This window comes from Myxine glutinosa, chromosome 5 (genome assembly GCF_964187855.1).
Source record: "Myxine glutinosa chromosome 5, kmMyxGlut1.1, whole genome shotgun sequence".
NCBI classification, from domain to species: domain Eukaryota; kingdom Metazoa; phylum Chordata; class Myxini; order Myxiniformes; family Myxinidae; genus Myxine; species Myxine glutinosa.
Window position 1 is genome coordinate 15512518 of NC_136265.1, and position 27706 is coordinate 15540223.

At 49.3% G+C, this 27706-nt stretch overlaps 1 protein-coding gene across 4 annotated transcripts; it reads right to left on the reverse strand.

Annotated features, from left to right (window-relative positions):
* On the reverse strand, positions 1-27167 carry EEF2K (eukaryotic elongation factor 2 kinase). 4 transcript variants are annotated; one of them, XM_078777637.1, is made up of 18 exons: positions 26923-27167; positions 22743-22999; positions 19691-19791; positions 19508-19568; positions 15159-15196; positions 14775-14946; positions 11067-11216; positions 10786-10918; positions 9837-9964; positions 9533-9731; positions 9304-9368; positions 4263-4334; positions 3644-3703; positions 3177-3311; positions 2552-2740; positions 2130-2254; positions 1767-1945; positions 1-1657 (listed from the first exon to the last, which is right to left on the reverse strand). In XM_078777637.1, exons 2-18 carry the CDS (start codon positions 22992-22994, stop codon positions 1548-1550), a joined length of 2169 nt encoding a protein of 722 aa, XP_078633763.1. In that variant the 5' UTR covers positions 22995-22999; positions 26923-27167; the 3' UTR covers positions 1-1547. The 4 variants fall into 4 exon arrangements, with proteins under 4 accessions (XP_078633763.1, XP_078633765.1, XP_078633764.1 ...); XM_078777639.1 differs by having other exon boundaries at positions 21995-22999; positions 26923-27051; XM_078777638.1 differs by lacking the exon at positions 4263-4334 and having other exon boundaries at positions 26923-27080.
* Between the last annotated feature and the right edge of the window lie 539 nt (positions 27168-27706).

Sequence of the window (27706 nt, forward strand, 5' to 3'; positions counted from 1 at the left end):
TTGGGATTTGGAAACCCTTTTATTATATCTATGAAACAGTCATGAAGTGCAAGCGAATCAAAGCAGTCACGTCAAACAAGAAATCCAGGAAAAGCAAGCAAATCCAGTTTAATGCATACACAATATAACGACAACAACAACAACCCAGGGCAGGAGTATTGGCAGTGAGTAAAGTCGTACCGTGACATCGATATAAAAAATATATTAAAAACACTTTACCGCAGGGTTAGCTTTTTACTTCGGTTATTTTATTTTACTTTTTATTTTTTACTTTAGGGTTATTTTACTTTGGTAAAATTCCGACCTTTCCATCGAAAGGCGAACAACTCCATGGAAGCATGAGCCACGGAACCGGCAAAACTCACAGCCATGGGTGAATTGGAGCTCAAGGCATTTGTAAAAAAAGTTTCCTTCTGTTACGTACTACAGTTAGGGATTTGCAGTGGGAAGGACATAGGCTACGTGTCTCATGCTAACATATCCGGAAACGCCTTCCGCAAACCACGTTCCAGCGACTCGTAGCAATAAAAATCGCCTTCCCCTCGACACAAGCAAAATTTTGTTTAATAGAAAGAAAACGGTGAAATGCAAGCTTCGAAACAAAATGTACACTACCAGTCAAAAGTTTTAGAACACCTCAATTTTTCCAGTTTTTATTGAAATTTACGCAGTTTAATGTCTCAATGTACTCTGAAATTAAGCATAGAACAAATAAACAATTGGAGATAAAAAAAGAAATCATGGAATCATTTTGTTTAACAAAATTTAATTTAAATGTTTGACTCAGCAAAGTAGCCACCTTTTGCAGATATAACCGCCGAACACACTCGTGGCGTTTTCTACAATGGAATCAAATATTGTTCGGGAAGTTCTTCCCAACACTGTTGCAGAAGTTCCAGCACTCTCTCAGAAACTTATCTTCTGATTCTGTTGTGGCTTTGGGTCGGCCAGACCTCTTCCTGTCAGAGTTTCCTCCAGTTTCAAATATACTACTTCCTGCAGTGCAATATTGTCCAAATAATGCTTCAGAGGGTGTAATAACAGTCTGTTCCAATACTGCTTTTATACAGACAGGGGGTTTGTAATCAAGTAATCAGCAGAGGTTGGGACACCTGTAGGAATTGTTTGCATAAACCTTCAAGGCTTAAATTACTTACATTGCTGCAGAGCAGCTGTAAGTTGTTAACCCATTACTTGTTCCCTGAAGAAGGGACTTTTTACAATATAACTGTGCAATTTACATTCTTTTCCCGTTTTTGCTAACCTAAACTTTTTTTTTAACCTCGAGCAGTTTACTGCTTACCTTTGTACCATTTCAGGTTATTCACTGGACTTGAATTGCTTAAATTTCAATAAAAACTGGAAAAAACTGAGTTGTTCTAAAACTTTTGACCGGGAGTGTACCTCCAAGCACAGAGCGGGCAGGTATATCACAGCGTCAGAAGCGCGATGCAGAACGACCTGCACTCGTGATTCCATAACCGGGACCTCGACTACAAGTGCACAGAGCGACACAACTGAGAAATCCGAGTTCATATGGCTCGACGTCACTCTTCAATCTCCGCCCAGGCCTTCTCAGCTTTCTGATAGTACCCGTTCGCCAAGCGGCCCTTCGTCGCTTCCATGGCGGCATCTGCGGCCTCGGTGAACAAATCGCCTGCATACCGGGAGCAAATTGATGCAGTACGGGTGTCAGGATGGCAGGTGGAAGTACTCTCCCAAAGTTCAAGATTGCGTTTGCTAAAAATATCAAATTGAAAACCCACCGGCTTTTTGAGGATCCCTGTCGACGCCGTTGCCTCCCTCAAGATAGATCTCGGCCTGCCTGGCGAGCAACATGTAGCATGGGTCATCAGTCATGCCATCGTACTCGCCTCCTTCGTCGTAATCGGTCCTCGACACCGCCGCGCTGAACCACCGCAAAGCCTGACTCCAATCGATGTGCCTGGGGGAACCAGCAAAATGGAAACGAGACAAACTACAGAAACTATGCAGCTCTTCTGACTTCATCCTTTTGCCCGGGACCCTAAAAGGGGGAGTCAAAAGCTCCCTCCTGCCTCCACCCGCCCTTCCCTCAATCAACTAAACAGGACTTGTACAACAAAGTCATGATTACAACACAACCCTACCTGCCTGGCCCCAAGTTGTTCCCAGAATATAAAGCTCTGGCCACAAACACCATGGAACGCCGGTCTCCAGCATCTGCAGCCTGCAGCAAGTACTCGAACCCAGTCGCTTCGCTCCGTTCTGACGACTGCAAACAACGGAGAGATGCTCTAAGTGCTGCTGCACAAACCTTGAGATAACTGGCAGCACGATCGCAAAGCTACATTCACTTAATCATCCGTGGCCATGGAGGAGGAATCGGAGTTTTTGACCAAACTCAGATGAAAAGTTTTCCTACTCAAGACGACGGAAACTTCGACCATTTCCGTCTTACGGAAACAGTCTGTAACGTTTGGCGTCGGGAAAAGTGCAAAATGTTCAAATAATAAGTATATTAATATTTACGAGACATGGGATTGCTTTTCGATGGTACACAAGAACATACCGGCAATTCGACATCGACGAGAAAGTCATGGCAAAGGCCAAAATGAAGATATCCCAAGGTGACGATGGCCTGAAGCTCCCCACACCTTGCAGCATGCTGTAGGTGGAACAGGGCCGAGAGACGGTCCCACGACGACTCCTTGCTGCAGAACCGTCCGGCCTCGTGGTAGCGCGCCACCTCCAGGTGCACCTGTAGGGCGATGATAACAGGCCAAGTGTCTGGCTGATCCTCTACCGTACCACTTCTGGGTACTTCTACATTTGCCGCTCCTTTAATCCATCCTATGAAATCCATCTCAACAATGAAGAATCACTCTTAACCGTGAAGGTTGGTGTCTATCTGTGTATGCAGAAGATGGATGATGGATCTGTATAGAACGAAGGATGAAATCAATGGAACGTTGAGCCAGGTATGCTAACCGTCACAGAAAGTGAGGAGAAACGGACGTTTTGGGCGCATACCTGTTAACCCTGACTCTGACGAAGGTTTAGCGCCCAAAACGTCAACTTATCCTTGCTACGATCAACGGCGCGATTCATTCATCCATCATCAACTCATTCAAATTGTTCGTCTTTACAATAAACTCCAATTCACCATTCCCGACGCTATCTCTCCAAAGGCTCACCCTGCTCAGGATGGAGCGACCAATGCGAGTTTGCAGTTCTTGCAGCCGTTGCTCCTCCATGGCTACGCTGGCTGGCATGTGCGAGTTCCTCCGCATGGTGTGGAATTCCTCCCAGCGTGCTCCGCAGCGGAAGTCCTACCGAGCAGAGCCAACAAAATGCAAGTAAATCAGCGAGGGAGTCACTGGGAGCGGTCACACTGCAGTCGTACCTTTTACCACCACACACCACCCGGCCCACCCAGAGGGAGGGGGTCACCACCACTCCCCACCCGGCCCACCCAGAGGGAGGGGGTCACCACCACTCATCACTACACAATGATTTTTATAAGAGCTGTTGTCAAACAGTCTCTTGAAACCAGAATAGGGGAAAGAGGTTTGGCTTTACCCTGAGTGGGGAGGAGCTAAAGTTCTGGCATCATCACATATATACTCCAAACTTACAGGTGACCACACCTCAACTACCTTACCCGTCGGATAGAATCCTCATCCGATTCACTTTGAGGCCGCTTGCGGTTGACGATCGGAACCTGTGGACGGCAGAAAGCGAGCTCACATGCAGGTTAACCACAAACCACATCCAGGCTTGGGTCAAAAGGAGTTCATTGCACATAGCACCACACTCCAGGTATCGGGTGGTCCACAAAATGACTTATTTATTTATTTTGATAGCCACAGTGTGGTACACAGTGTACTTTATTTACATCAACAGTAAGACTATCACTTGTATGACTATCAAATGCGGTTTATTGGGGGGGGGGCAAAGCAAACACAGACAAGTCGATAGATATCTACAATGTCTCCATGCAACAAAACATGCAACATGTGTTAGAATCCGTCGCCTTTACACTTCAAACGACAAAAGTGTGATTTACATCAGAGGAGGAACACTAGATACTATAAAGAATGGCACGGTAAAACACAAGTACTTTATCTGGATGGACGAATGCCCTCCACGCACGTCAGCACAGTATTATCTTCCCCATGGGGCCTTCCCAACACGAGGCAACAGGAAGCACCATGTGATGCACATTGCACGGGACGGCCATTTTATTTCCTAAAACTTTGCACGGAGCAGACATCGTGTACCTTTGTGTGGCTCTCAGTTTCGGATTCGCTCTTCCTCTCCGTCGCGCAGCCACTGTCGCCAGGACTCGGGGGCTGCCATCGAAACAGCGCAACACGGGTCGATTTAAAAGCCATCAAAATGGCTGCCAGGTAACCCCAATCATTATTTCCTACACACTTTTCCTCATCAAATTTCTTTTTGTAAACCAATCCTATCAATAGCTACATACTCCTCTCCGACAAGTGATATAAATGTTATGCTGTTGTGTTAACCAGCCAGGCATCAGGCAGGCCTTTCAATAGGTTGGCAACATGCAGATGGCTTGGGGGTCGGGGATAGGGGGGGGGGGGGTGGAGGGTGGAGGTGGGGACAAGGGGGGTCATTTACAAATCATGTACAAAAAAGGGAAGGATGGTGCAAATGGACGATTAGAAGGCTTGATGGGAAAAAGAGGGATTAGGGAGGCAAAATACAAAAATGGGTAGATGAGGTGAGAAAGATATGTGAGTGGTGCATTCAGGCAACTCGTCTCGCTCATTACCTCTGCCACCAAAGGTGGGCGGAGGTTACGTCTCACCCCTGTGTCGGTATGTGTCTGTGAGCACAATATCTCAAAAAGTTACACCGATTTGGATGAAACTTGATGGATGAGTTCGGTAGGTGACAAGAACAAGCCAATTAGACGTTGGTGAACGTCCGGATCCAGACCAGCTCCGTCAGTAGCATACAAAACGTAAACTGTTCAGCCTGGCGGAGGTATGCGCTCTACCGAGTGCCTTTCTAGTACAAATACGTGTTTGCTTTGTTAGTTTACACCTCATGCTCTTGGAGAACATTCCATGCCGTTTGTAACTTTTGGAAGGCCAAAGCCAAACTTGCATTCAGGCCGGATTTGTGTCTGTTAATAAACTCAGGTCTCTCGCCTGTGAAATGAATGAATGAAATGAATTAATGATCGTTTTAAGGCCATTTTCCCCGCTAGGGCGGGGGTTAGCCTTGCGGGCCCCATGACAATCATGGTTCCCTGTTTGAGGCAATGTTTTTATGGCCGGATGCCCTTCCTGGCGCCAACCCTTAATCGCCTCTGACGATGCGCAGGGATAAGGTGTACCTATTCTAAACCGGGGTACACACCGGGATCATTCATCCTAGCAAGCTGGTACTCAATTTGCCGACCTCAGAAGGATGACAGGCTGAGTCAACCCCCCTGGCGTTAATTCAGCGATCGACCGGGATTCGAACCCAGGATCCTAGGATCCCAAGCCAGCACCCTAACCGCTAAACCAACACCAGGCTTGTGAAACACCTGCGAAATACAGGGAGTAAAAGGAATTGCATCAATCCTCAAATATTCTCAACCTACCAATTTAATATCCAACTCCTGGGTAAAAGAGCGAAAGGTTCTAATAGTTGCGTGCTGCATGACTGGAAGAGAGTGCCGTGGAGGAAAGACGAACTTGAGACGATCAAACCTAGCACACTAAGGACAGGTTGCTTTATCAGCTTCTGTCGCGCCAAAGACGTCACGCACACTGTGCACCTCCATGAGGGCGAGCTTAAATAACCTTTCGATCACGGAGGAAGCACGATTAGGTAGTTGCTTGGCCAGACCACACAAGCCATGATAGTAGGAGTAAAGCAAAGGCTCGATGAGAGTTTGTGATTGGACAAAGCATAATAGTTACTCTAGTAACTACATTTTATTAATAACTAGCAAGAACCACCCATCCCTTCCCTGACAGGAATACTTAGAGAGGTGGGGGAGAGAGAGAGAAATAGAGAGGTGGGAGTGGAAAAGAGGAGGGGAGAGAGGGAGGGGGGAGAGGGCGGGGGAGAGAGAGGTGGGAGTGGAAAAGAGGAGGGGAGATATGGAGGGGGAGATATGAGGGGAATATATGAATGAAATAGAGAGAGGTGGGAGGGGAAGAGAGGAGGGGAGAGAGGGAGGGGGAGAGACGGAGGGGAGAGAGAGAGGGGGAAGGAGGGAGGGGGAGAGAGAGGTGGAAGGGGAAGAGAGGAGGGGAGAGGGGGAGGAATAGAATGGGGGGAAGGAGTAAGAGGGGTGAGGTGAGACATAAGAGGGGTGGGGGAGAGAGGAGGCGTGGAGGAGTGAGGAGGGGGAGGGGAGAGGAGGAAGAGGAGCGAATTAGGAGGGGGAGAAAGCGACACCTCACAACACCTCGCTATACACTCTGGGAGGGAGGGGGTGGAAGTGAGAGAAAGGAGGGAAAAGAGATGGCAGGGGGAGAGACAGAGTGGGGTAGTTTGCTGAGGGTTGTAGGGTGGATGGGGGGGGGAGGGGGCAGGAGAACGAGGAGGGGGGGAACAAGGTAGGGGGTGAGGAGGAGCGAGGAAGGGGGGTGAGGGAAAGCGAGGGAGGGGGCGAGGGAGAGCGAGCAGGGGAGAGGGAGAGCGAGCAGGGGAGAGGGAGAGCGAGGAGGGGAGAGGAAGAGCGAGGAAGGGGGGAGGAAGAGCGAGGAAGGGGGGAGGGAGAGCGAGCAAGTGGAGAGGGAGAGCAACGAAGGGGGGAGGACGAGCGAGCAAGGGGGGAGGACGAGCGAGGAAGGGGGGAGGACGAGCGAGGAAGGGGAGAGGACGAGCGAGGAAGGGGGAAGGACGAGCGAGGAAGGGGGAAGGACGAGCGAGGAAGGGGGGAGGACGAGCGAGGAAGGGGGGGAGGACGAGCGAGGAAGGGGGGAGGACAGCGAGGAAGGGGGGAGGACAGCGAGGAAGGGGAGAGGACAGCGAGGAAGGGGGGAGGACAGCGAGGAAGGGGGGAGGACAGCGAGGAAGGGGGGAGGACAGCGAGGAAGGGGGGAGGACAGCGAGGAAGGGGGGAGGACAGCGAGGAAGGGGGGAGGACAGCGAGGAAGGGGGGTGGACAGCGAGGAAGGGGGGAGGACAGCGAGGAAGAAGAGAGGACAGCGAGGAAGAAGAGAGGACAGCAAGGAAGGGGGAGGGACAGTGAGGAAGGGGGGGGGGGACAGTGAGGAATGGGGAGAACAGTGAGGAAGGGGGGAGGAGAGCGAGGAAGGGGGGAGGAGAGCGAGGAAGGGGGGAGGAGAGCGAGGAAGGGGGGGGAGGAGACCGAGGAAGGGGGAGGAGGAGAGCGAGGAGGGGGGAGAGTGAGGAAGGTGGGGAGAGCGAGGAAGGTGAGGAAGGGGGGGAGAGTGAGGAAGGGGGGGGGAGGCGAGCGGGGAAGGGGGGAGGAGAGCGAGGAAGGGGGGAGAGCGAGGAAGGTGGGGAGAGCGAGGAAGGTGGGGAGAGCGAGGAAGGTGGGGAGAGCGAGGAAGGTGGGGAGAGCGAGGAAGGTGGGGAAAGTGAGGAAGGGGGGGGGGAGAGCGAGGAAAGGTGGAGGCGAGCGAGAATGGGGGGGGGGCGAGCGAGAATGGGGGAGGGAGAGTGAGGTTGGTTGGGGGGGGGGAGTGAAGAAGGGGGTGGGAACAGGGTGAGGAAGGGTGGGGGAGAGAGGGAGGGAGGGAGAGATTATCGGGTAATTGGATTGGTTTTATTGGAAGCGTCAGGAAACGTTTATTATTACACAGCATGTTCCAAAAATACCTGGACAACTTTGGATGTTAATATATTTGGAACCACAAATGCTGCAACGATACCTTTTGTTTGTAAAATACAGAAACTCAGAGTTTTGTGCACACCATCAACACACTTCCATGTGAGCTCTATTTGTCACACGTAGGACATGAAGGCGGTACACGAGTTCTTGCCATGTTCGGCTCAGCATGTTTGCGTCCACCAGTGTGCATGCAGCTGTGAACCGATAACTGAGATCCTGCAGGTTTGTCACCTTTGTGTTGTAGAAAACATCTTTGACAAACCCCTACAGAAAAAATGGGGAGGGGTGCTATGTCTGGTGATCGTGGGAGCCAGGCGGTTGGTCCATCTCGGCCAATCCAGTGACTGGAATTTTTTCATTCAGGATGCCTCAAACGACGAAGGCCCAATGTGAGGGAGCACCGTCTTGTTGAAAAATGACATTGGGTTGCAGGTCTTCAATCTGTGGGAAGGCAAATTCTTCCAACATGTTCATGTAAATTGTTGAGGTCATTGTATCCTCCGCAAAGAAAAACGGACCCACCAAGCAGTCATGGAGACGGCCATACCACACATTGACCTTTGTACTGTCGCGTATGTGTTCAATGACCACGTGGGGGTTTTCAGAGCCCCAGATCCTCACATTGTGCCGGTTGACCAACCCGATACATGAAAGCAAGCTTTGTCTGAGCGTGACCTTTTTCAGGTAATCTTCGCCATCCTCTATGGGACTGAGCATTTCCAAGGCAAACGCCTTGTGTTTGGGTCCGTCATTTGGTTTGGGTTCCTGCAGAATCTGCACCTTGTAGACATAAGATTCAGTCTTTTATGTAAAATCCTGTGTACAGTGGTGGTTGGTAGTCCCAGTTCTCTGGATAAGCACCTGATTGTTTTATGGAACTTTATTGAAATGATTCATGCACTCGTTCATCGTCTGCTGCACTTGTGCTTGATCGACCAGTACTTTTCTGTTTCTGACAACTTCCAGTCTCCTTAAACCTCTTGTACCACTCTCTGATACTAGTCCGCGATGGCAGATTCCTTCCATACCTTGTACGAAAAGTACGCTGAACTTTTGTGTCTGGTCTCGTCTTGATGAACCATTCGATGCACTGAGATATGACCTGTGTAGTCGCCATTTTATTTTACATTAAACTACCAGACCTGAAAATAAAGAAAAAACCATGAGTTTCTGTATCATATAAACCAAAGGGTATCGTTTGTGGTATTTGTATTTGTGGTACTAAATATAGCAACAAGCAAAGTTGTCCATTTCTTTTTGGAACACCCTGTAGATGTTTTTCTCAACGAAGATCAAGTCTCATGGAAGTTCTGGGAACTTTGTCAACTTCTCGGATATAATCGTATTGAATCATAACATGGCTTTGTGCCATTTCTGTCAAAAAAAGTAATGGAATGTGCAATAAGTTTTTATGGCTGGAATGTAAACCTTGGCAATCACAAGACGTTTCCGAGTGAATCACAAAAAAGGTGATTTATTTCACTCACCTGTCGCTCATTGTGATCAGACAACTCCGACTCATTGATGTCCATGCTATCTTCAAACTCCCATGCTGGAGGAAACAAACATGTATCGTGTACAGTGGAAAAGGTTTATTTGTTTACTTTCCCTCGTTCCAACGGAGCATAACTTGTGGATTTGTTTGGGACGATGCACTTTGGATGCAAATGCTGCAATAAACGGAAGGGTAAAGCCGTAAAGGAGCAGAGTATGTACCGTTGAATGGGCTCAGAGGAGATGTGGGGCTGTGAATTCCACGAGAGGAAAGCGATGACTTCAGGGAGTCGCCATTATAGCTCGACGGTGACATTGAAAGCAGGGGCAGCATTGGTCTGGAGGATTCGGAAAGAGATCGAGTTGGGACACGAGGACTCCCACAGATCTCGTGGCTTCGCAGTATGGTCTTCGAGGAGGCCTGGGATACAATGAGGCTATGGATGTTCTGTCCAGAATCAAACTCTGCAAATTAAAACAATGCGCACTTACAGTAGTTAAGTACGAACAAAAATCAAATCCTGACCAGCTTGCGTTGACAACGTTCCAATGCTTCTCGTTCGCTTGGTGAAAGGTCAAACGGCGTTAGGCTCATGCTCTTGCAGATGCGATTGCAAGCGTGCGAGTGAAAGAAGAGAGCCATTCCCCGAACGCCTGCGTACATCGGTCAAATAAGATCATTGTCCAGTATGGATAAGCACAATTACAAAATGAGCGATGGGAGTACCCAATCGTACGTCAAAATCACCAGATTCTAACAAAATGGCCGCCCCATCAAGAAATGCTAAGCATTACGCCTCGCCAAAATACAGGAGAGCAAATCACAGCTCCTGCAGATTTTACGCACAAGCAGACCTATGTTACATGTGCTGGCCAAACGCATTGCTTGCTACCCATTTCACGCGACAGGAGAATACCCGAGTTATTTGCCGAGTTGACTTGGACTCGGCTTGAAAGGGCAACTCGCCGAGTTCGAACTCAGGAATTCAGTTCGGGTACAGCACTATTGTGATATCTGTGAGATGGTCTCGTCAAGGGATACCATGTGGTCCGTGTTGTATATTTGTCACCCTAAACCCCCCTCCACGTCCGATTTATTTTTAACACCCTGGTTATGTCCATGAACCTGCCACACTTTTCTCATCCCCACTCCTCCCCCAATTCCCCTAAATGAAGTTGTCGTTAACCTTGTCGGATTTATTTCATCTGGTGTTGGCGTAGAACAGGGCATGATGGGCCGAAAGGCCTCCTCCTGCATTACATTCCCTTGTGAACTGAGTATCAAAATGATTGACGTCTTTGGTTAATAGCTACCCCTCCAAATGCTATTGAACAACTTTTCATTCCTCAAACTCGATGTCTGGCTTTAACAGCCATTCGTGCCACTCACAGATTGGAGTGCATTATTGGCGGTGCCCAAAACAAGTCAAGTGGGTTTTTTAAAGAAAATGGAAATACAAAGCACCGATCCTCACCCAGATTTCCATCTCCGTACTCGGCTTCTTCACTCGTGTGGATCTGAGGATCGGTCCACAAGTCCCCAACACCTTGAATGTCGACCACAATCAACTGATGACTTGAGCGTTCAAAGGTGAAATGGCTGAAGGCCTGCAAACCACGTGGCAAACAAACCAGAAGAAATCCAAGGGGAGGTGTGGGGTTGAGAAAGATACCTTGTTATAATGTTGCAGCAACACAGGATGTTAACAATGCAATTTGAGAAGGTGAAAAGCCTGGAAGTGTGGAACCGAGGTACCTGTGGGGTACAACGCATGTTCTCGTCACGCACGAAGCCCGAGTTGGAGTTGTACTTGATGTACTTGCCCTCAATGTAGTGCTCCAAGTGGAAGATGGACTGATTCTGCTTCTTCTTCAGCTCCAGGATGCAAACCTGCATGATATCAACCTGAACCACGCAAATGGTCTCCTTAGAGCGGTATGACCAAACAGCTTCCCAAAGCCTGGCAGCCCTTTAATAGGGTCACAGACACCTGCTTGTTGCCTACTTGGGGTGCAAATGTCTTACACATGGAAATAAGAAGCACTTGAACAAGGCCTTGCCCCAGGCTTACAAGATGCGAGTCATTATGAATAAAATAAAAACAAGTGCTAACAATGGAAGTACTCCAGTTTGGCTTCAGGATTTCAAATTAAAATGCATATTTACTCTAGATTCGATTACTATTTACTGGACTCAGGACGTTGACATTCACAATGTCAACGTGACATCAATGGAATTTATTAACTGAAAGCCTATAATCGAAGAGGAGCAGTTGCGCCGCAAGAGATGTGCGGTAGTCATTGAGAGTTTGCTCTTCATTCATATCTTGCTTTGACGAAGGGCCAATGCACAAAACGGCAGCCGCACCTCTTTTCATATGGCAATTCAAACTATTGCCTTTGTTTCCATTGGCATCATTTATGATTTGTTAGAGCGATCAATAGTGATAATCAGAAAAAAAAAAAAGATAAAAAAATTAAGATTTTTAAAAAGACCGATAGTCTAACAATGGCATAGCCGGGCTTGGATCTGCTGAGTGGAGGATCTGCTGTACGTGGCCAGAAGTTCAGCTCTTATTGGTGGGCGTTTGTGAGGGACATACATACATACACCGGATGGACAAACGCGGATCCAGATGGCGAAGCTCGTAAAAAATATGACTGCCAAACCACGTGACCTATGACATCTTTTTTTTTTTCTCGTCCAATTTTTCTTTTTTCTGCCTGGCAAAACTGCCGCTCCGTCTGCAAAACTCGGCACGTCTCCCGGTGGCGTCTCCGATCGCTGCCTGGAGCCCGTTGTCCTGGTGTCATTTCTCGCGAGGTCCGGAACGAGGGACAAGACCCGAGAGCAGAGGACAGTGTCAGGAAGGTAGCAAGAGGAGGAGGGAAGAGCGTCGCATGAGGAAGAAGAGAGGCAAAATGTCGGCCAGCGAGTTATTTTATCGCCTGTGGTCTGACGTCATCGGTCCTCCCTTACAATCAGTCCGTCGCCTCTCGACCTCCAGAATGTTCTTCCCAAGTCAGTCCTTCACCATTGGCCGAGCGCTCGCGCTCTCCTCCTCATGCCATCGGTCGGTGGCCAATCAGTCCGTCGCTTCCTTCTACCAATCAGCGGGTCGCTTCTTTCTCCGCCCCTGGCCAATCACAAGTTCTTCCTTACTCTGGCCTTTGATTGGTCAACTCCCGCCCAACAGCGAGTCCTTCCGGGCGTGGCTCTCGGCCTGCCTGAGCAATGTTTTATCGACATGTTGGTGCAATGCATGGGCGCTTCCTGCCTGCACCTCCGGTGAGTTTTATTGTGGGGGGGGGGGGGGGGGGGGATTTAATTAGTGTGTGTGGTGCTTTTGGGCCTTTCCTGCTCTACGTGTCTAGTGTGTTGCCATATGGGACGAAGGATAAATCACAAGGTCTCACGCACAGGGGAATTAACATAATCCCTACTCTAGTTAACACAAGGCCATCCTTGTATGACCACAAATATACTAGCCTAATCCGACATCTGGGCAAAACAGGTCCTCTACTTATGTACATCGAAATGGTCCTTTCTACCCCCGATCATCGCAGCATATACAGTCACGTGAAAAAGTAAGTACACCCCATGTGAAGTTTTGACTTTTTCAACATATTTCAACATACAGCTATTTGATCTTCATTTCAACAATATTGATAGATAAAGGTGATATAATATAACAAATATCATGAAACATTTACATTTTGTAGTCCATTGTATAATTTAAAGAAATATAAATGCAAATTTTGCATGTGGAAAAAGTAAGTACACCCTGGGCTCTAATAGGTGGCATTGCCCCCTTTGGCAGAAACAACCTCAAGTAGGCGTTTCCTATAACTGTCTACCAGTCTCTGACATCGACTGGGAGAAATTTTTGCCCACTCCTCCATGCAGAATTCTTTCAGCTGTGTGATGTTTGAGGGGTTTCTTGCATGCACAGCTCGTTTCAAATCCACCCACAACGTCTCAATGGGATTTAGATCCGGGCTTTGACTTGGCCATTCCAGAACCCTCCATTTCTTTCTTTTCAGCCATTCCTTGGTGGATTTACTGGTATGTTTAGGGTCATTGTCATGTTGCAAGGTCCACCTTCGGTTGAGCTTCAACTTTCCGACAGATGGTCTCACATCATCCTCAAGCACCCTCTGGTTCAATGAAGAATTCATCGTGGATTCTATGATGGTGAGCTGCCCAGGCCCTGATGCAGCAAAGCTGCCCCAAACCATAATATTTCGACCACCATGCTTTACAGTTGGTATCAGGTTCTTGTGGTCAAATGCTGTCTTTGGTTTTCGCCAAACATGTCTTCTGGTACTGTGGCCAAGTAGCTCTACCTTTGACTCATCTGTCCAGAGCACATTGTTCCAGAAGTGCTGGTCTTTGCCTAGGTGTTCATTGGCAAACTTTAGTCTTGCCCAGATATTCTTTCTGGACAGCAAAGGTTTCCTCCTGGCACACCTCCCATGTAGATCAAATTTGTGCAGCCTCTTTCCAATGATAGACTCGTGCACTTTGACATAAACAGTGGCAAGAGCGACCTGTAGGTCCCGTGATGACATTCTGGGGGTTCTTAGAGACTTCTTTCAGCATCTTGCGGTCTGCTCTCGGGCTGAACTTGCTGGGGCGGCCTGTCCTGAACAAGTTGGCAGTTGTTTGGAATCTTCTCCACTTGTAGATGATCTTCCGGACAGTCGAATGATTGATTTCAAATTGTTTGGAGATCTTTTTAAATCCCTTCCCAGACTCGTAGGCATCTATAACCTTCTTTCTGAAGGCCTCAGAGAGCTCTTTTGATCTAGGCATGGTGACGCTGCAGACTTCAACAACAAAGAGCAAACCAAACTAAATGTCTGAGGTCTAAATAAGACAGGTTCCTCCAAGATCCTCTCTAACGATGTTTTCATCATTTGCACCTGAGCTGGTGCACCTGATTCTAATTTTAGGTGTTTGAAGTAGTGATAAATGTAGGGGTGTACTTACTTTTTCCACATGCGAAATTTGCATTTATGTTTATTTAAATTATACAATGGACTACAAAATGTAAATGTTTCATGATATTTGTTATGTTATATCACCTTTATCTATCAATATTGTTGAAATGAAGATCAAATAGCTGTATGTTGAAATATGTTGAAAAAGTCAAAACTTTACATGGGGTGTACTTACTTTTTCACGTGACTGTATATATACAGATCCACCTGAATCTATATATTACTCTACCCCAAAATTCATCACAATAGTTTGAAATTAAAATACATATTCAATTCCCTTAAAGTTCCCCATTATAAAAGTGTTAATTCCATAGTTATTTCCACATTCCCAGAAATAAAATACTACAAGAACACCCAACCATTTTGACGACTCCAGACAAGAAACTCAATAAAGTATTTTTTTTAAAGATCACAAGCCGTATTTGTGCGACTCCAGACCTCTCAACACTACAAATCGCACCTTCTTGGGTGGGTTATGCCTGTTGTACTCTTCCCCCCAGAGTTTCGCTTCCATCTGCAGCCTCACGTCCTCGAAGTAGGTTTCTCGTGAAACCTTCTCAATGTAGCGCTTCGCCACGTAATTGGAGGCCGCGTTCCACTGCTGGTGTCGGGTGAAGTTCGACAACTTCTTCCTGAAGAACGTGCGGTGTGCAAATACCGACTCAGATTGACAAGGCCAGACGGAAAATTGGTGATTGCTTAATTAGGGGGTGAGATGGATGGGGGATATTACCATCATCGGGTGTTACCATCATCATGTTAGCATGTTACCATCATCGGGCATCTAGTGTATGTTGTATTCCAATCATGGAAAAAAACAAGCAGAATACGCTTGGAAACTTACATTCGGTAACATTCCCTCATGGCACCTCTTCCAAAGGGCTGGAAAAAGGAAACACGTCATAAGGTGGATGGATATGAAATCACTAAGTAGTTTCACATCATTGCTTAAACATTTTGTTTTTTTTAACGTGTGTGTACGTCTGTGTGTGTCTGTCTCTCTGTCTGCGTGCGTCTCTCTGTCTGCGTGCGTCTCTCTGTCTGCGTGCGTCTCTCTGTCTGCGTGCGTCTCTCTGTCTGCGTGCGTCTCTCTGTCTGCGTGCGTCTCTCTGTCTGCGTGCGTCTCTCTGTCTGCGTGCGTCTCTCTGTCTGCGTGCGTCTCTCTGTCTGCGTGCGTCTCTCTGTCTGCGTGCGTCTCTCTGTCTGCGTGCGTCTCTCTGTCTGCGTGCGTCTCTCTGTCTGCGTGCGTCTCTCTGTCTGCGTGCGTCTCTCTGTCTGCGTGCGTCTCTCTGTCTGCGTGCGTCTCTCTGTCTGCGTGCGTCTCTCTGTCTGCGTGCGTCTCTCTGTCTGCGTGCGTCTCTCTGTCTGCGTGCGTCTCTCTGTCTGCGTGCGTCTCTCTGTCTGCGTGCGTCTCTCTGTCTGCGTGCGTCTCTCTGTCTGCGTGCGTCTCTCTGTCTGCGTGCGTCTCTCTGTCTGCGTGCGTCTCTCTGTCTGCGTGCGTCTCTCTGTCTGCGTGCGTCTCTCTGTCTGCGTGCGTCTCTCTGTCTGCGTGCGTCTCTCTGTCTGCGTGCGTCTCTCTGTCTGCGTGCGTCTCTCTGTCTGCGTGCGTCTCTCTGTCTGCGTGCGTCTCTCTGTCTGCGTGCGTCTCTCTGTCTGCGTGCGTCTCTCTGTCTGCGTGCGTCTCTCTGTCTGCGTGCGTCTCTCTGTCTGCGTGCGTCTCTCTGTCTGCGTGCGTCTCTCTGTCTGCGTGCGTCTCTCTGTCTGCGTGCGTCTCTCTGTCTGCGTGCGTCTCTCTGTCTGCGTGCGTCTCTCTGTCTGCGTGCGTCTCTCCGTCTGCGTGCGTCTCTCCGTCTGCGTGCGTCTCTCCGTCTGCGTGCGTCTCTCCGTCTGCGTGCGTCTCTCCGTCTGCGTGCGTCTCTCCGTCTGCGTGCGTCTCTCCGTCTGCGTGCGTCTCTCCGTCTGCGTGCGTCTCTCCGTCTGCGTGCGTCTCTCCGTCTGCGTGCGTCTCTCCGTCTGCGTGCGTCTCTCCGTCTGCGTGCGTCTCTCCGTCTGCGTGCGTCTCTCCGTCTGCGTGCGTCTCTCCGTCTGCGTGCGTCTCTCCGTCTGCGTGCGTCTCTCCGTCTGCGTGCGTCTCTCCGTCTGCGTGCGTCTCTCCGTCTGCGTGCGTCTCTCCGTCTGCGTGCGTCTCTCCGTCTGCGTGCGTCTCTCCGTCTGCGTGCGTCTCTCCGTCTGCGTGCGTCTCTCCGTCTGCGTGCGTCTCTCCGTCTGCGTGCGTCTCTCCGTCTGCGTGCGTCTCTCCGTCTGCGTGCGTCTCTCCGTCTGCGTGCGTCTCTCCGTCTGCGTGCGTCTCTCCGTCTGCGTGCGTCTCTCCGTCTGCGTGCGTCTCTCCGTCTGCGTGCGTCTCTCCGTCTGCGTGCGTCTCTCCGTCTGCGTGCGTCTCTCCGTCTGCGTGCGTCTCTCCGTCTGCGTGCGTCTCTCCGTCTGCGTGCGTCTCTCCGTCTGCGTGCGTCTCTCCGTCTGCGTGCGTCTCTCCGTCTGCGTGCGTCTCTCCGTCTGCGTGCGTCTCTCCGTCTGCGTGCGTCTCTCCGTCTGCGTGCGTCTCTCCGTCTGCGTGCGTCTCTCCGTCTGCGTGCGTCTCTCCGTCTGCGTGCGTCTCTCCGTCTGCGTGCGTCTCTCCGTCTGCGTGCGTCTCTCCGTCTGCGTGCGTCTCTCCGTCTGCGTGCGTCTCTCCGTCTGCGTGCGTCTCTCCGTCTGCGTGCGTCTCTCCGTCTGCGTGCGTCTCTCCGTCTGCGTGCGTCTCTCCGTCTGCGTGCGTCTCTCCGTCTGCGTGCGTCTCTCCGTCTGCGTGCGTCTCTCCGTCTGCGTGCGTCTCTCCGTCTGCGTGCGTCTCTCCGTCTGCGTGCGTCTCTCCGTCTGCGTGCGTCTCTCCGTCTGCGTGCGTCTCTCCGTCTGCGTGCGTCTCTCCGTCTGCGTGCGTCTCTCCGTCTGCGTGCGTCTCTCCGTCTGCGTGCGTCTCTCCGTCTGCGTGCGTCTCTCCGTCTGCGTGCGTCTCTCCGTCTGCGTGCGTCTCTCCGTCTGCGTGCGTCTCTCCGTCTGCGTGCGTCTCTCCGTCTGCGTGCGTCTCTCCGTCTGCGTGCGTCTCTCCGTCTGCGTGCGTCTCTCCGTCTGCGTGCGTCTCTCCGTCTGCGTGCGTCTCTCCGTCTGCGTGCGTCTCTCCGTCTGCGTGCGTCTCTCCGTCTGCGTGCGTCTCTCCGTCTGCGTGCGTCTCTCCGTCTGCGTGCGTCTCTCCGTCTGCGTGCGTCTCTCCGTCTGCGTGCGTCTCTCCGTCTGCGTGCGTCTCTCCGTCTGCGTGCGTCTCTCCGTCTGCGTGCGTCTCTCCGTCTGCGTGCGTCTCTCCGTCTGCGTGCGTCTCTCCGTCTGCGTGCGTCTCTCCGTCTGCGTGCGTCTCTCCGTCTGCGTGCGTCTCTCCGTCTGCGTGCGTCTCTCCGTCTGCGTGCGTCTCTCCGTCTGCGTGCGTCTCTCCGTCTGCGTGCGTCTCTCCGTCTGCGTGCGTCTCTCCGTCTGCGTGCGTCTCTCCGTCTGCGTGCGTCTCTCCGTCTGCGTGCGTCTCTCCGTCTGCGTGCGTCTCTCCGTCTGCGTGCGTCTCTCCGTCTGCGTGCGTCTCTCCGTCTGCGTGCGTCTCTCCGTCTGCGTGCGTCTCTCCGTCTGCGTGCGTCTCTCCGTCTGCGTGCGTCTCTCCGTCTGCGTGCGTCTCTCCGTCTGCGTGCGTCTCTCCGTCTGCGTGCGTCTCTCCGTCTGCGTGCGTCTCTCCGTCTGCGTGCGTCTCTCCGTCTGCGTGCGTCTCTCCGTCTGCGTGCGTCTCTCCGTCTGCGTGCGTCTCTCCGTCTGCGTGCGTCTCTCCGTCTGCGTGCGTCTCTCCGTCTGCGTGCGTCTCTCCGTCTGCGTGCGTCTCTCCGTCTGCGTGCGTCTCTCCGTCTGCGTGCGTCTCTCCGTCTGCGTGCGTCTCTCCGTCTGCGTGCGTCTCTCCGTCTGCGTGCGTCTCTCCGTCTGCGTGCGTCTCTCCGTCTGCGTGCGTCTCTCCGTCTGCGTGCGTCTCTCCGTCTGCGTGCGTCTCTCCGTCTGCGTGCGTCTCTCCGTCTGCGTGCGTCTCTCCGTCTGCGTGCGTCTCTCCGTCTGCGTGCGTCTCTCCGTCTGCGTGCGTCTCTCCGTCTGCGTGCGTCTCTCCGTCTGCGTGCGTCTCTCCGTCTGCGTGCGTCTCTCCGTCTGCGTGCGTCTCTCCGTCTGCGTGCGTCTCTCCGTCTGCGTGCGTCTCTCCGTCTGCGTGCGTCTCTCCGTCTGCGTGCGTCTCTCCGTCTGCGTGCGTCTCTCCGTCTGCGTGCGTCTCTCCGTCTGCGTGCGTCTCTCCGTCTGCGTGCGTCTCTCCGTCTGCGTGCGTCTCTCCGTCTGCGTGCGTCTCTCCGTCTGCGTGCGTCTCTCCGTCTGCGTGCGTCTCTCCGTCTGCGTGCGTCTCTCCGTCTGCGTGCGTCTCTCCGTCTGCGTGCGTCTCTCCGTCTGCGTGCGTCTCTCCGTCTGCGTGCGTCTCTCCGTCTGCGTGCGTCTCTCCGTCTGCGTGCGTCTCTCCGTCTGCGTGCGTCTCTCCGTCTGCGTGCGTCTCTCCGTCTGCGTGCGTCTCTCCGTCTGCGTGCGTCTCTCCGTCTGCGTGCGTCTCTCCGTCTGCGTGCGTCTCTCCGTCTGCGTGCGTCTCTCCGTCTGCGTGCGTCTCTCCGTCTGCGTGCGTCTCTCCGTCTGCGTGCGTCTCTCCGTCTGCGTGCGTCTCTCCGTCTGCGTGCGTCTCTCCGTCTGCGTGCGTCTCTCCGTCTGCGTGCGTCTCTCCGTCTGCGTGCGTCTCTCCGTCTGCGTGCGTCTCTCCGTCTGCGTGCGTCTCTCCGTCTGCGTGCGTCTCTCTGTCTGCGTGCGTCTCTCTGTCTGCGTGCGTCTCTCTGTCTGCGTGCGTCTCTGTCTGTGTTCCTGTCTGTGTGCCTGTCTGTGTGCGTCTGTCATCGAGCCTTGCCATCAAAGCCTAAACAAGTAAATAAACAAAGATTTGGCCAGTGTCGCCGGCTTTCAAGTCTGCCAATGTATGCTCATTTGGTGGACACAAGACGGTAAGGTCAGGTAAACACCGTGTCTTCCCAGGATAGCGTGCACCTTTACCTGCTTGGCCATTTTGATGAAAACTTCATCTTCGAGCCATAATCCAGTCAAAGCATTGTACCTGGACGGGACATGATGTACGTCAAAGACAAGTTATGTTAACAATGAAGATGAAACATAGCCAAACAAAGATGGCAAGGAATAGCAAATGGCCGTGATCATTTTGGTGAAGAACGGACACACCGGAAGCGGGTAGCAAGCTCCATATTGATCTGCTCCAGGTGGAACTCCGCCCATGGATCCGGCATATGCTTGGCCTTCTCAATAGCTTGCTTCCATAAGTCCTGAGCAGCCCCAGTCAGATGGCGCGGAAAAACACACGGTGAAATTACCACTTAACACGATCTTTGTGCACAGAGAGAGAGGCCGAAGCCTGCGTGAAATAGAGTGCAAGCGACATGGAGCCATGGAGCCAGGACCAATTCATTAGACGGAAATAGAAAGGGCATGCAGTTTAACTTTCAGGTGCAGAAACCTCCCTGGCAGACACATTTGAGTTAGACAAAGTAAGCCACCGTAAACGGGAGTTACTATAAGATATTTAATAATAAACTTGCAAAACGAACATACCCTGCATGCATAATGCCAACTTTGAGATCCCGAATGCTGACTATACGAAAACATGCAAACAGGCTTAGATAACAATCACTGGAAGCAAACAAGGAGGCAGACAGACAGACAGAGCGCCGGCGAAACAATAACAATTGCCAAATGAACGCGGAATGTATTTTGCTGACAAGTGACAAGGCAAAGGGGAGGGGTGGGTGAGGGGTGGCTGAGGGGGTTAGGGGGAGGGGAGGGGGGAGGAGGAGAGAGGGGCAGGGGAGGGGGGAAGGGAGGAGGGGGAGGGGGACTGTCATTAATTTAAAAAAGGCTTCGGCACTATCGAGCAATTTTTTTATTTTTTTTTTCCAACTCCAAAAAACGAAGTTTTTTTTTCAATTTATTTATTTATTTGTTTATTTTTGCCTAAAACACTCCCAGGCACTCACTGATGAAGCTCTGAAAGTTTGATGAAGATCCGTTCAGCCAACTCTGAATAAAACGCGGACACACAAAAACTGGACACACAGACAACTCACGTTTATGTGTGTGTGTGTGTGTGTGTGTGTGTGTGTGTGTGTGTGTGTGTGTGTGTGTGTGTGTGTGTGTGTGTGTGTGTGTGTGTGTGTGTGTGTGTGTGTGTGTATATATATATATATATATATATGGCCGAAGCCTGCGTGATCTGTCTGTCTGTCTGTCTGCGTGACTGTCTGTGTGCGTCTGTCTGTCTGTCTGCGTGCTTCTGTCTGTCTGTCTGCGTGCATCTGTCTGTGTGCGTGCGTCTGTCTGTCTGTCTGCGTGCGCAAATCACCAAAATCACAGACAGATGCACGCACGCAGACAGACAGCAAATCACGCAAATCACGCAAATCACCAAAATCTAAACATATATATATATACAACCCCCTAACCCCCACTCTTGCAGGGAAAATGGCCTTAAAATGCCTGTTGTTGTTGTTGCTGTGTTGTGTGTGTATATATATATATATATATATTTAAAGATGATAGAGCATCCCTGCGCATCGTAAGAGCGTGACCAAGGGTTGGCGTCAGGAAGGGCATCCGGCCATAAAAACATTGCCTCAAACAGGGAACCATGATTGTCATGGGGCCCGCAAGGCTAACCCCCGCTCTGGTGGGGAAAAATGGCCTTAAAACGATCATACATTCATTCATTCATTCATTCATTCAGAGCATGGGCAAACAACCATAGGTTGGCAACCACTGCACAGGTATGATGGGCCTAATGGTGTCCTCCGGCATTTACATTTATTTCAAGGGAACCCCCGTGGCCTACCCTCCCCTTTCACAATTGTGAGGCCGCCAAGCTTGTATGGTCGGAATAACTTATTACACAAACGAATGCTTGGATACCAAAGTCAGGACCAAAACGTCCAGAGCAACAATTAAACTAGAACGGGCACTCGGTAGAGCGCATACCTTCGCCGCAGCTACTGTTCTGTACTTGGCATGGGAGTGTAGGGAACAGAACAACAAAAATACGATTTTGACCTTTTCGTGACCTTGACCTTGACCTTTGACCCGATTGCTCCCAAAATCTAATCAAATGTGTCCCGTATAATAACCAATCATCCCACCAAATTTCATGCAATTCGGTTGAATACTTTTTGAGTTATGCGAATAACATACACACACACACACAGACATACAAATAAATACACAGCGATCAAAACATAACCTTCCGCTTTTGCGAAGGTAACAATACAGAGATACAAGCCGGTACCCAGAAAATAGATCGTGCGGGGTCTTGTTCATCGCATACGGCCTTTTCAAGAGAGCCGGGGTATTCGGTTTCTAGTCGACTATTCATATAAATCTTTGTCCCACAGCACCTGCCCGACAATCGAGCGACTGATATGGAAAAGCATTTGCAACATTCGGCTGAGGCAGCACGAGTCGTAGAGCGGCTTTGGTGCTTACTTCGCACTTCGACAGAAGGTTGACATCTGACGACGCAAAATGTAATTTGACCCACGCCGAGCAATTCCCGCATTTGTCGAGACTTGCTGCCGAGCATGGAGAACGGCACATCACCGAGGCCAACACAAGGATAAACATGGGATTACGAACCACCAGCACCGGTACCCGACCTACGGGCGGGGCTTCAATTGGGAGGCCCAAATGAAAAGGCAAAATATCAGAAATTGAAGGCTTTTATTTTATTTTAAACGATTTATATAAACATCCGTTGAATCATATCACACGCAAATCACCAAAATCTAAACAGTATTTGTGGAATATCAAGAAAAGCCACATCATTGTTCATATCGGTAAATATTATTCCATCGTGTTTGGAAAAACTGGAAAATTGGAAAAATTGGAAATTGGAAAAACAATATGGCCTATTTTACTCCAAGGGGTCCCAGGATTACCCACCCAAAATTTCGTTGCGATCGGTTCAGCGGTTTTTGCGGGACCTGGGAACGGACGGACAGGCGGACATTTGGTGAATTATAGCAAGATAATAGGAAGTCGTTAGCATCGACTCCACTGGTGGCGCACCATGCAGGCCATGCTTGGCATCACCCACAAACAGACGCAGGACAACAAGACGCGGGGGAGGCCATTCGGCCCAGCATCGCCCGCAAACAGACATGCCTGTCAATCATTACTGTGGTTAATTGATGCAGCAATCCGAAAACGTGGCAAGCCCGGCACAGCGACCAACCCGGTAGCTTGATGAAGATCCCTGGCTTGCAGTCGAGAGGTGAGAAATCGATTCTTCCTTGGACAAGATTTGCACCTCCGTAATGGGGAACACACAGAAGTCGTCATCATCGTCGTCGTCGTCATCTTCATCATCGCCATCATCGTCTGCCAAATCTGCTCCGGTGCTCCCCGAGCGTGGGGCAGCTTCCCGACCTCCATTCAGAGAACCATCCATCTCTTCAAAGGCAAACATCATCTCTTGATCACACATCTTGTCTGAGGGGCGAGAGAGAGTGGTGAAGAAGAAGAAGAAGCTACAATCTCACATTAGGGTCTGTGCAGTGACCTTCAGCAATTTAAAACCTCTGACGCATTAATCACGTGTGTGGCATAACTGTCAAACACAGTGTGGGAAACTCAAACGCTCCAGGTTTGAAGTCACTTGTATGACTACATGATGATGCAATGGTTTCAAGATGATGCAATGCCCCCACTCCCACCCTGTGTTCTTCCACATCAAAGTGATGATGTTTGAAATGAGGGAACACTCGAACATATTAATAGGGAAAATGTATTATTTATTAATTTGTGATCTGCGATGGAGGACCCGATGGAACACACAGGGCATGGGGAGTCTGCCACATATGATACTTTATCACCTGGATTTTATTATGATCGCAATGGTGTCGCCATGTTGGGTCGACGGCGCATTTGCAAGCATGTGCTTGATTTCCCTTTACATGATATCCATGTGCTTGATATCCATGTGCTTGATATCCATGTGCTTGATGTCCCTTTGCATATCCATGAGAATATCCATGTGCTTGATATCCATGTGCTTGATATCCATGTGCTTGATATCCATGTGCTTGATATCCATGTGCTTGATGTCCCTTTGCATATCCATGAGAATATCCATGTGCTTGATATCCATGTGCTTGATATCCATGTGCTTGATTTGATATCCATGTGCTTGATATCCATGTGCTTGATATCAATGAGGATACGCATGTGCTTGATATCCATGTGCTTGATGTCCCTTTGCATATCCATGAGAATATCCATGTGCTTGATGTCCCTTTGCATATCCATGAAAATATCCATGTGCTTGATATCCATGTGCTTGATATCCATGTGCTTGATATCCATGAGGATACGCATGTGCTTGATATCCATGTGCTTGATATCAATGAGGATACGCATGTGCTTGATATCCATGAGGATACGCATGTGCTTGATATCCATGAGGATACGCATGTGCTTGATATCCATGTGCTTGATGTCCCTTTGCATATCCACGAGAATATCCATGTGCTTGATATCCATGTGCTTGATATCCATGTGCTTGATATCCATGTGCTTGATATCCATGTGCTTGATGTCCCTTTGCATATCCATGAGAATATCCATGTGCTTGATATCCATGTGCTTGATATCCATGTGCTTGATTTGATATCCATGTGCTTGATATCCATGTGCTTGATATCAATGAGGATACGCATGTGCTTGATATCCATGTGCTTGATGTCCCTTTGCATATCCATGAGAATATCCATGTGCTTGATGTCCCTTTGCATATCCATGAAAATATCCATGTGCTTGATATCCATGTGCTTGATATCCATGTGCTTGATATCCATGAGGATACGCATGTGCTTGATATCCATGTGCTTGATATCAATGAGGATACGCATGTGCTTGATATCCATGAGGATACGCATGTGCTTGATATCCATGAGGATACGCATGTGCTTGATATCCATGTGCTTGATGTCCCTTTGCATATCCACGAGAATATCCATGTGCTTGATATCCATGTGCTTGATATCCATGTGCTTGATATCCATGTGCTTGATGTCCCTTTGCATATCCATGAGAATATCCATGTGCTTGATATCCATGTGCTTGATATCCATGTGCTTGATATCCATGTGCTTGATATCCATGAGGATACGCATGTGCTTGATATCCATGAGGATACGCATGTGCTTGATATCCATGAGGATACGCATGTGCTTGATATCCATGAGGATACGCATGTGCTTGATATCCATGAGGATACGCATGTGCTTGATATCCATGAGGATACGCATGTGCTTGATATCCATGAGGATACGCATGTGCTTGATATCCATGAGGATACGCATGTGCTTGATATCCATGAGGATACGCATGTGCTTGATATCCATGAGGATACGCATGTGTTTGATATCCATGAGGATACGCATGTGCTTGATATCCATGAGGATACGCATGTGCTTGATATCCATGAGGATACGCATGTGCTTGATATCCATGAGTATACGGATGTGCTTTATATCCATGAGGATACGCATGTGCTTGATATCCATGTGCTTGATATCCATGAGGATACGCATGTGCTTGATATCCATGAGGATACGCATGTGCTTGATATCCATGAGTATACGGATGTGCTTTATATCCATGAGGATACGCATGTGCTTGATATCCATGTGCTTGATATCCATGAGGATACGCATGTGCTTGATATCCATGAGGATATGCATGTGCTTGATATCCATGAGGATACGCATGTGCTTGATATCCATGAGGATACGCATGTGCTTGATATCCATGTGCTTGATATCCATGAGGATACGCATGTGCTTGATATCCATGAGGATACGCATGTGCTTGATATCAATGAGTATACGCATGTGCTTTATATCCATGAGGATATGCATGTGCTTGATATCCATGAGGATACGCATGTGCTTGATATCCATGAGGATACGCATGTGCTTGATATCCATGTGCTTGATATCCATGTGCTTGATATCCATGTGCTTGATATCCATGTGCTTGATGTTTGGTCGGAAGCCAACAGATTCATGCTTGCCAGTGCCCTTGCTGCACTTGTCGACCATTCGTCTGACGGCCTTCAATCGCACTCTTCCTCCAAGGCTTCAAGCAGACGGTGCATCACAATCCTTATCCAACATCTTCATTACCCCCCATCAACCCTTTACAACTAAAGCGTCTGGTTTGCAGGTTACTGTGTCTCCTCTCCAGTTCGTTGCCGAGTTACCCTCAGGCTCCTCGATATCGTGTGTATGTGTGTGTGTGTGTGTAATATTATATCTATATATATATATATATATATTCCTGAAATCAAAGACACCACATTAAATACTAAAACGAACTCATAAGGTCACAAAGTCCTGACCAGTGAAGATCCCTACATCAATTACAACGATGACGTCATCCGCACAACACAGACCAACTTCCCCATTAAGGGTCAGAATGTATATAATGGCACATTATCATGAAGCAACGAAAAAAAAAAAACACGCGACCGCTGTGGTGACGTCATTTCTCATACGACACTCAAATGCAAACAGCTCCGCAGCTCTGGAGGAACTTGAAGCTGTGTTTTACTTCTTCGCCGGGTTTTGGTTTTATCTGAACATGAGTTTATTAGCGAAATGCAAAAAGAGAGAGAGGACGTGTTGGAGAAGCTGAAAGAGACAGCTAAAAAGAGAAAACCTTTGCAGACAATTATGCAGCGTGACGTATTACATCACGTATTACCTCACGTATTATAGCGTGACGATTGCGATTGACCAATCAACGGTCTACAGTATCGCTAGCTCCGCCCATAGGTCCGGGTTCGGCTCGCTTGGTACGTCTCCATTGCAGGAACCAAATTTAGCACTTGGGTACTTAGGTACGGTACGGTACCGCGGAGGAAAAGCGCCATGTAAGAGTAAAGGTGTTCATGATCACACCTCCGAGGTCGCACAAAGTGACACCATTGGTGTTTTAGACAATCTGCGGATCGTTAACAAAACCACATGAACCTTTCACGGCATGAACAAGTCAATTCAACGTTTCCTTGTTAATATCGGAAGCTCTACTTATTCCGTGGAATACATTAACCTAACGAACGTTTCTAGACCATCACCCGAGTTACCTGTAGTTCAATATCAAACCAGGATAACCGTGACGTTAAAGTTAAAGGGAGGTGTGTTTACCGTCATTGTGCACACCTGCGAGAAACCACCACAGGTAGGCCGAGCGCACGTGTGCAGTTCGAACACCGAACGAGCGACTCGCTCCTGACAGGTATCTTTAAAGGTACTGTCGTGAAATCGCGATTACAGATCATTTTACCTCATATATGAACAAGCGCCATTGCATTATTGCAACACACTATCGGCATTTGGTGAAACACCCACCTTTTTCTCCGAAACACCGACACACCTCCTAAATCGTACACTGAGGAACGGAACCTGCAGCTGGAGAAGCAGCGAACGCACGATACGTATCTTGTTTACCACACCTGCAGCCACGATGTTTCCGCGCATGCGCAGAACACGTGAGCTACACAGCGGGTGGGGGAGGAGCATAAAGGAGATGGGGAAGGACACAGCGCACAGACAGCGAAAGAGACGCGAGTGGGCGTAGACAGCTCGGCGAGGACAAGAAAAATATGCGCGAGCCACGTGATTCCGCAGAAACTGACGTTAACTACACCGTCAAGGCCACGATCAACCGTATTAAAACGTCAACCCAAAGTAAAAACATTAAAAGAATGCACCCAAGCTATTTACACCTACGTTTTAGTCGTAAATATTTAAAAGTGACCATAAATGAGTTGACTGTAAACGTTGCGTTTCTCTCGCAATGCTTCACGACTAAAGTAAACATCTGATATATTTTCAAACGTAGTGCAATTTGTCTTCATAGAAGTACGAGTCGAAATGTGAAAGTTATTGCGGCAGAAAGAATCCATTGCGTACGGAAACGTAACCTCACAGGCACAGTGAACGACGAACTTCCTCGAATATATAAAACAAAGGAAATAAAAATGAATCGGCAATGATCGCGGTTCATTATACTGAACAGATTATTTAATAATAAGTTAGGAGTAATAATTTAAATTGATGTGAATGGACGAACAATTTCGCGACTTTCCAGACGCATGAAATACACCGCACAAGATGGTTCTCAAGAGTCGAC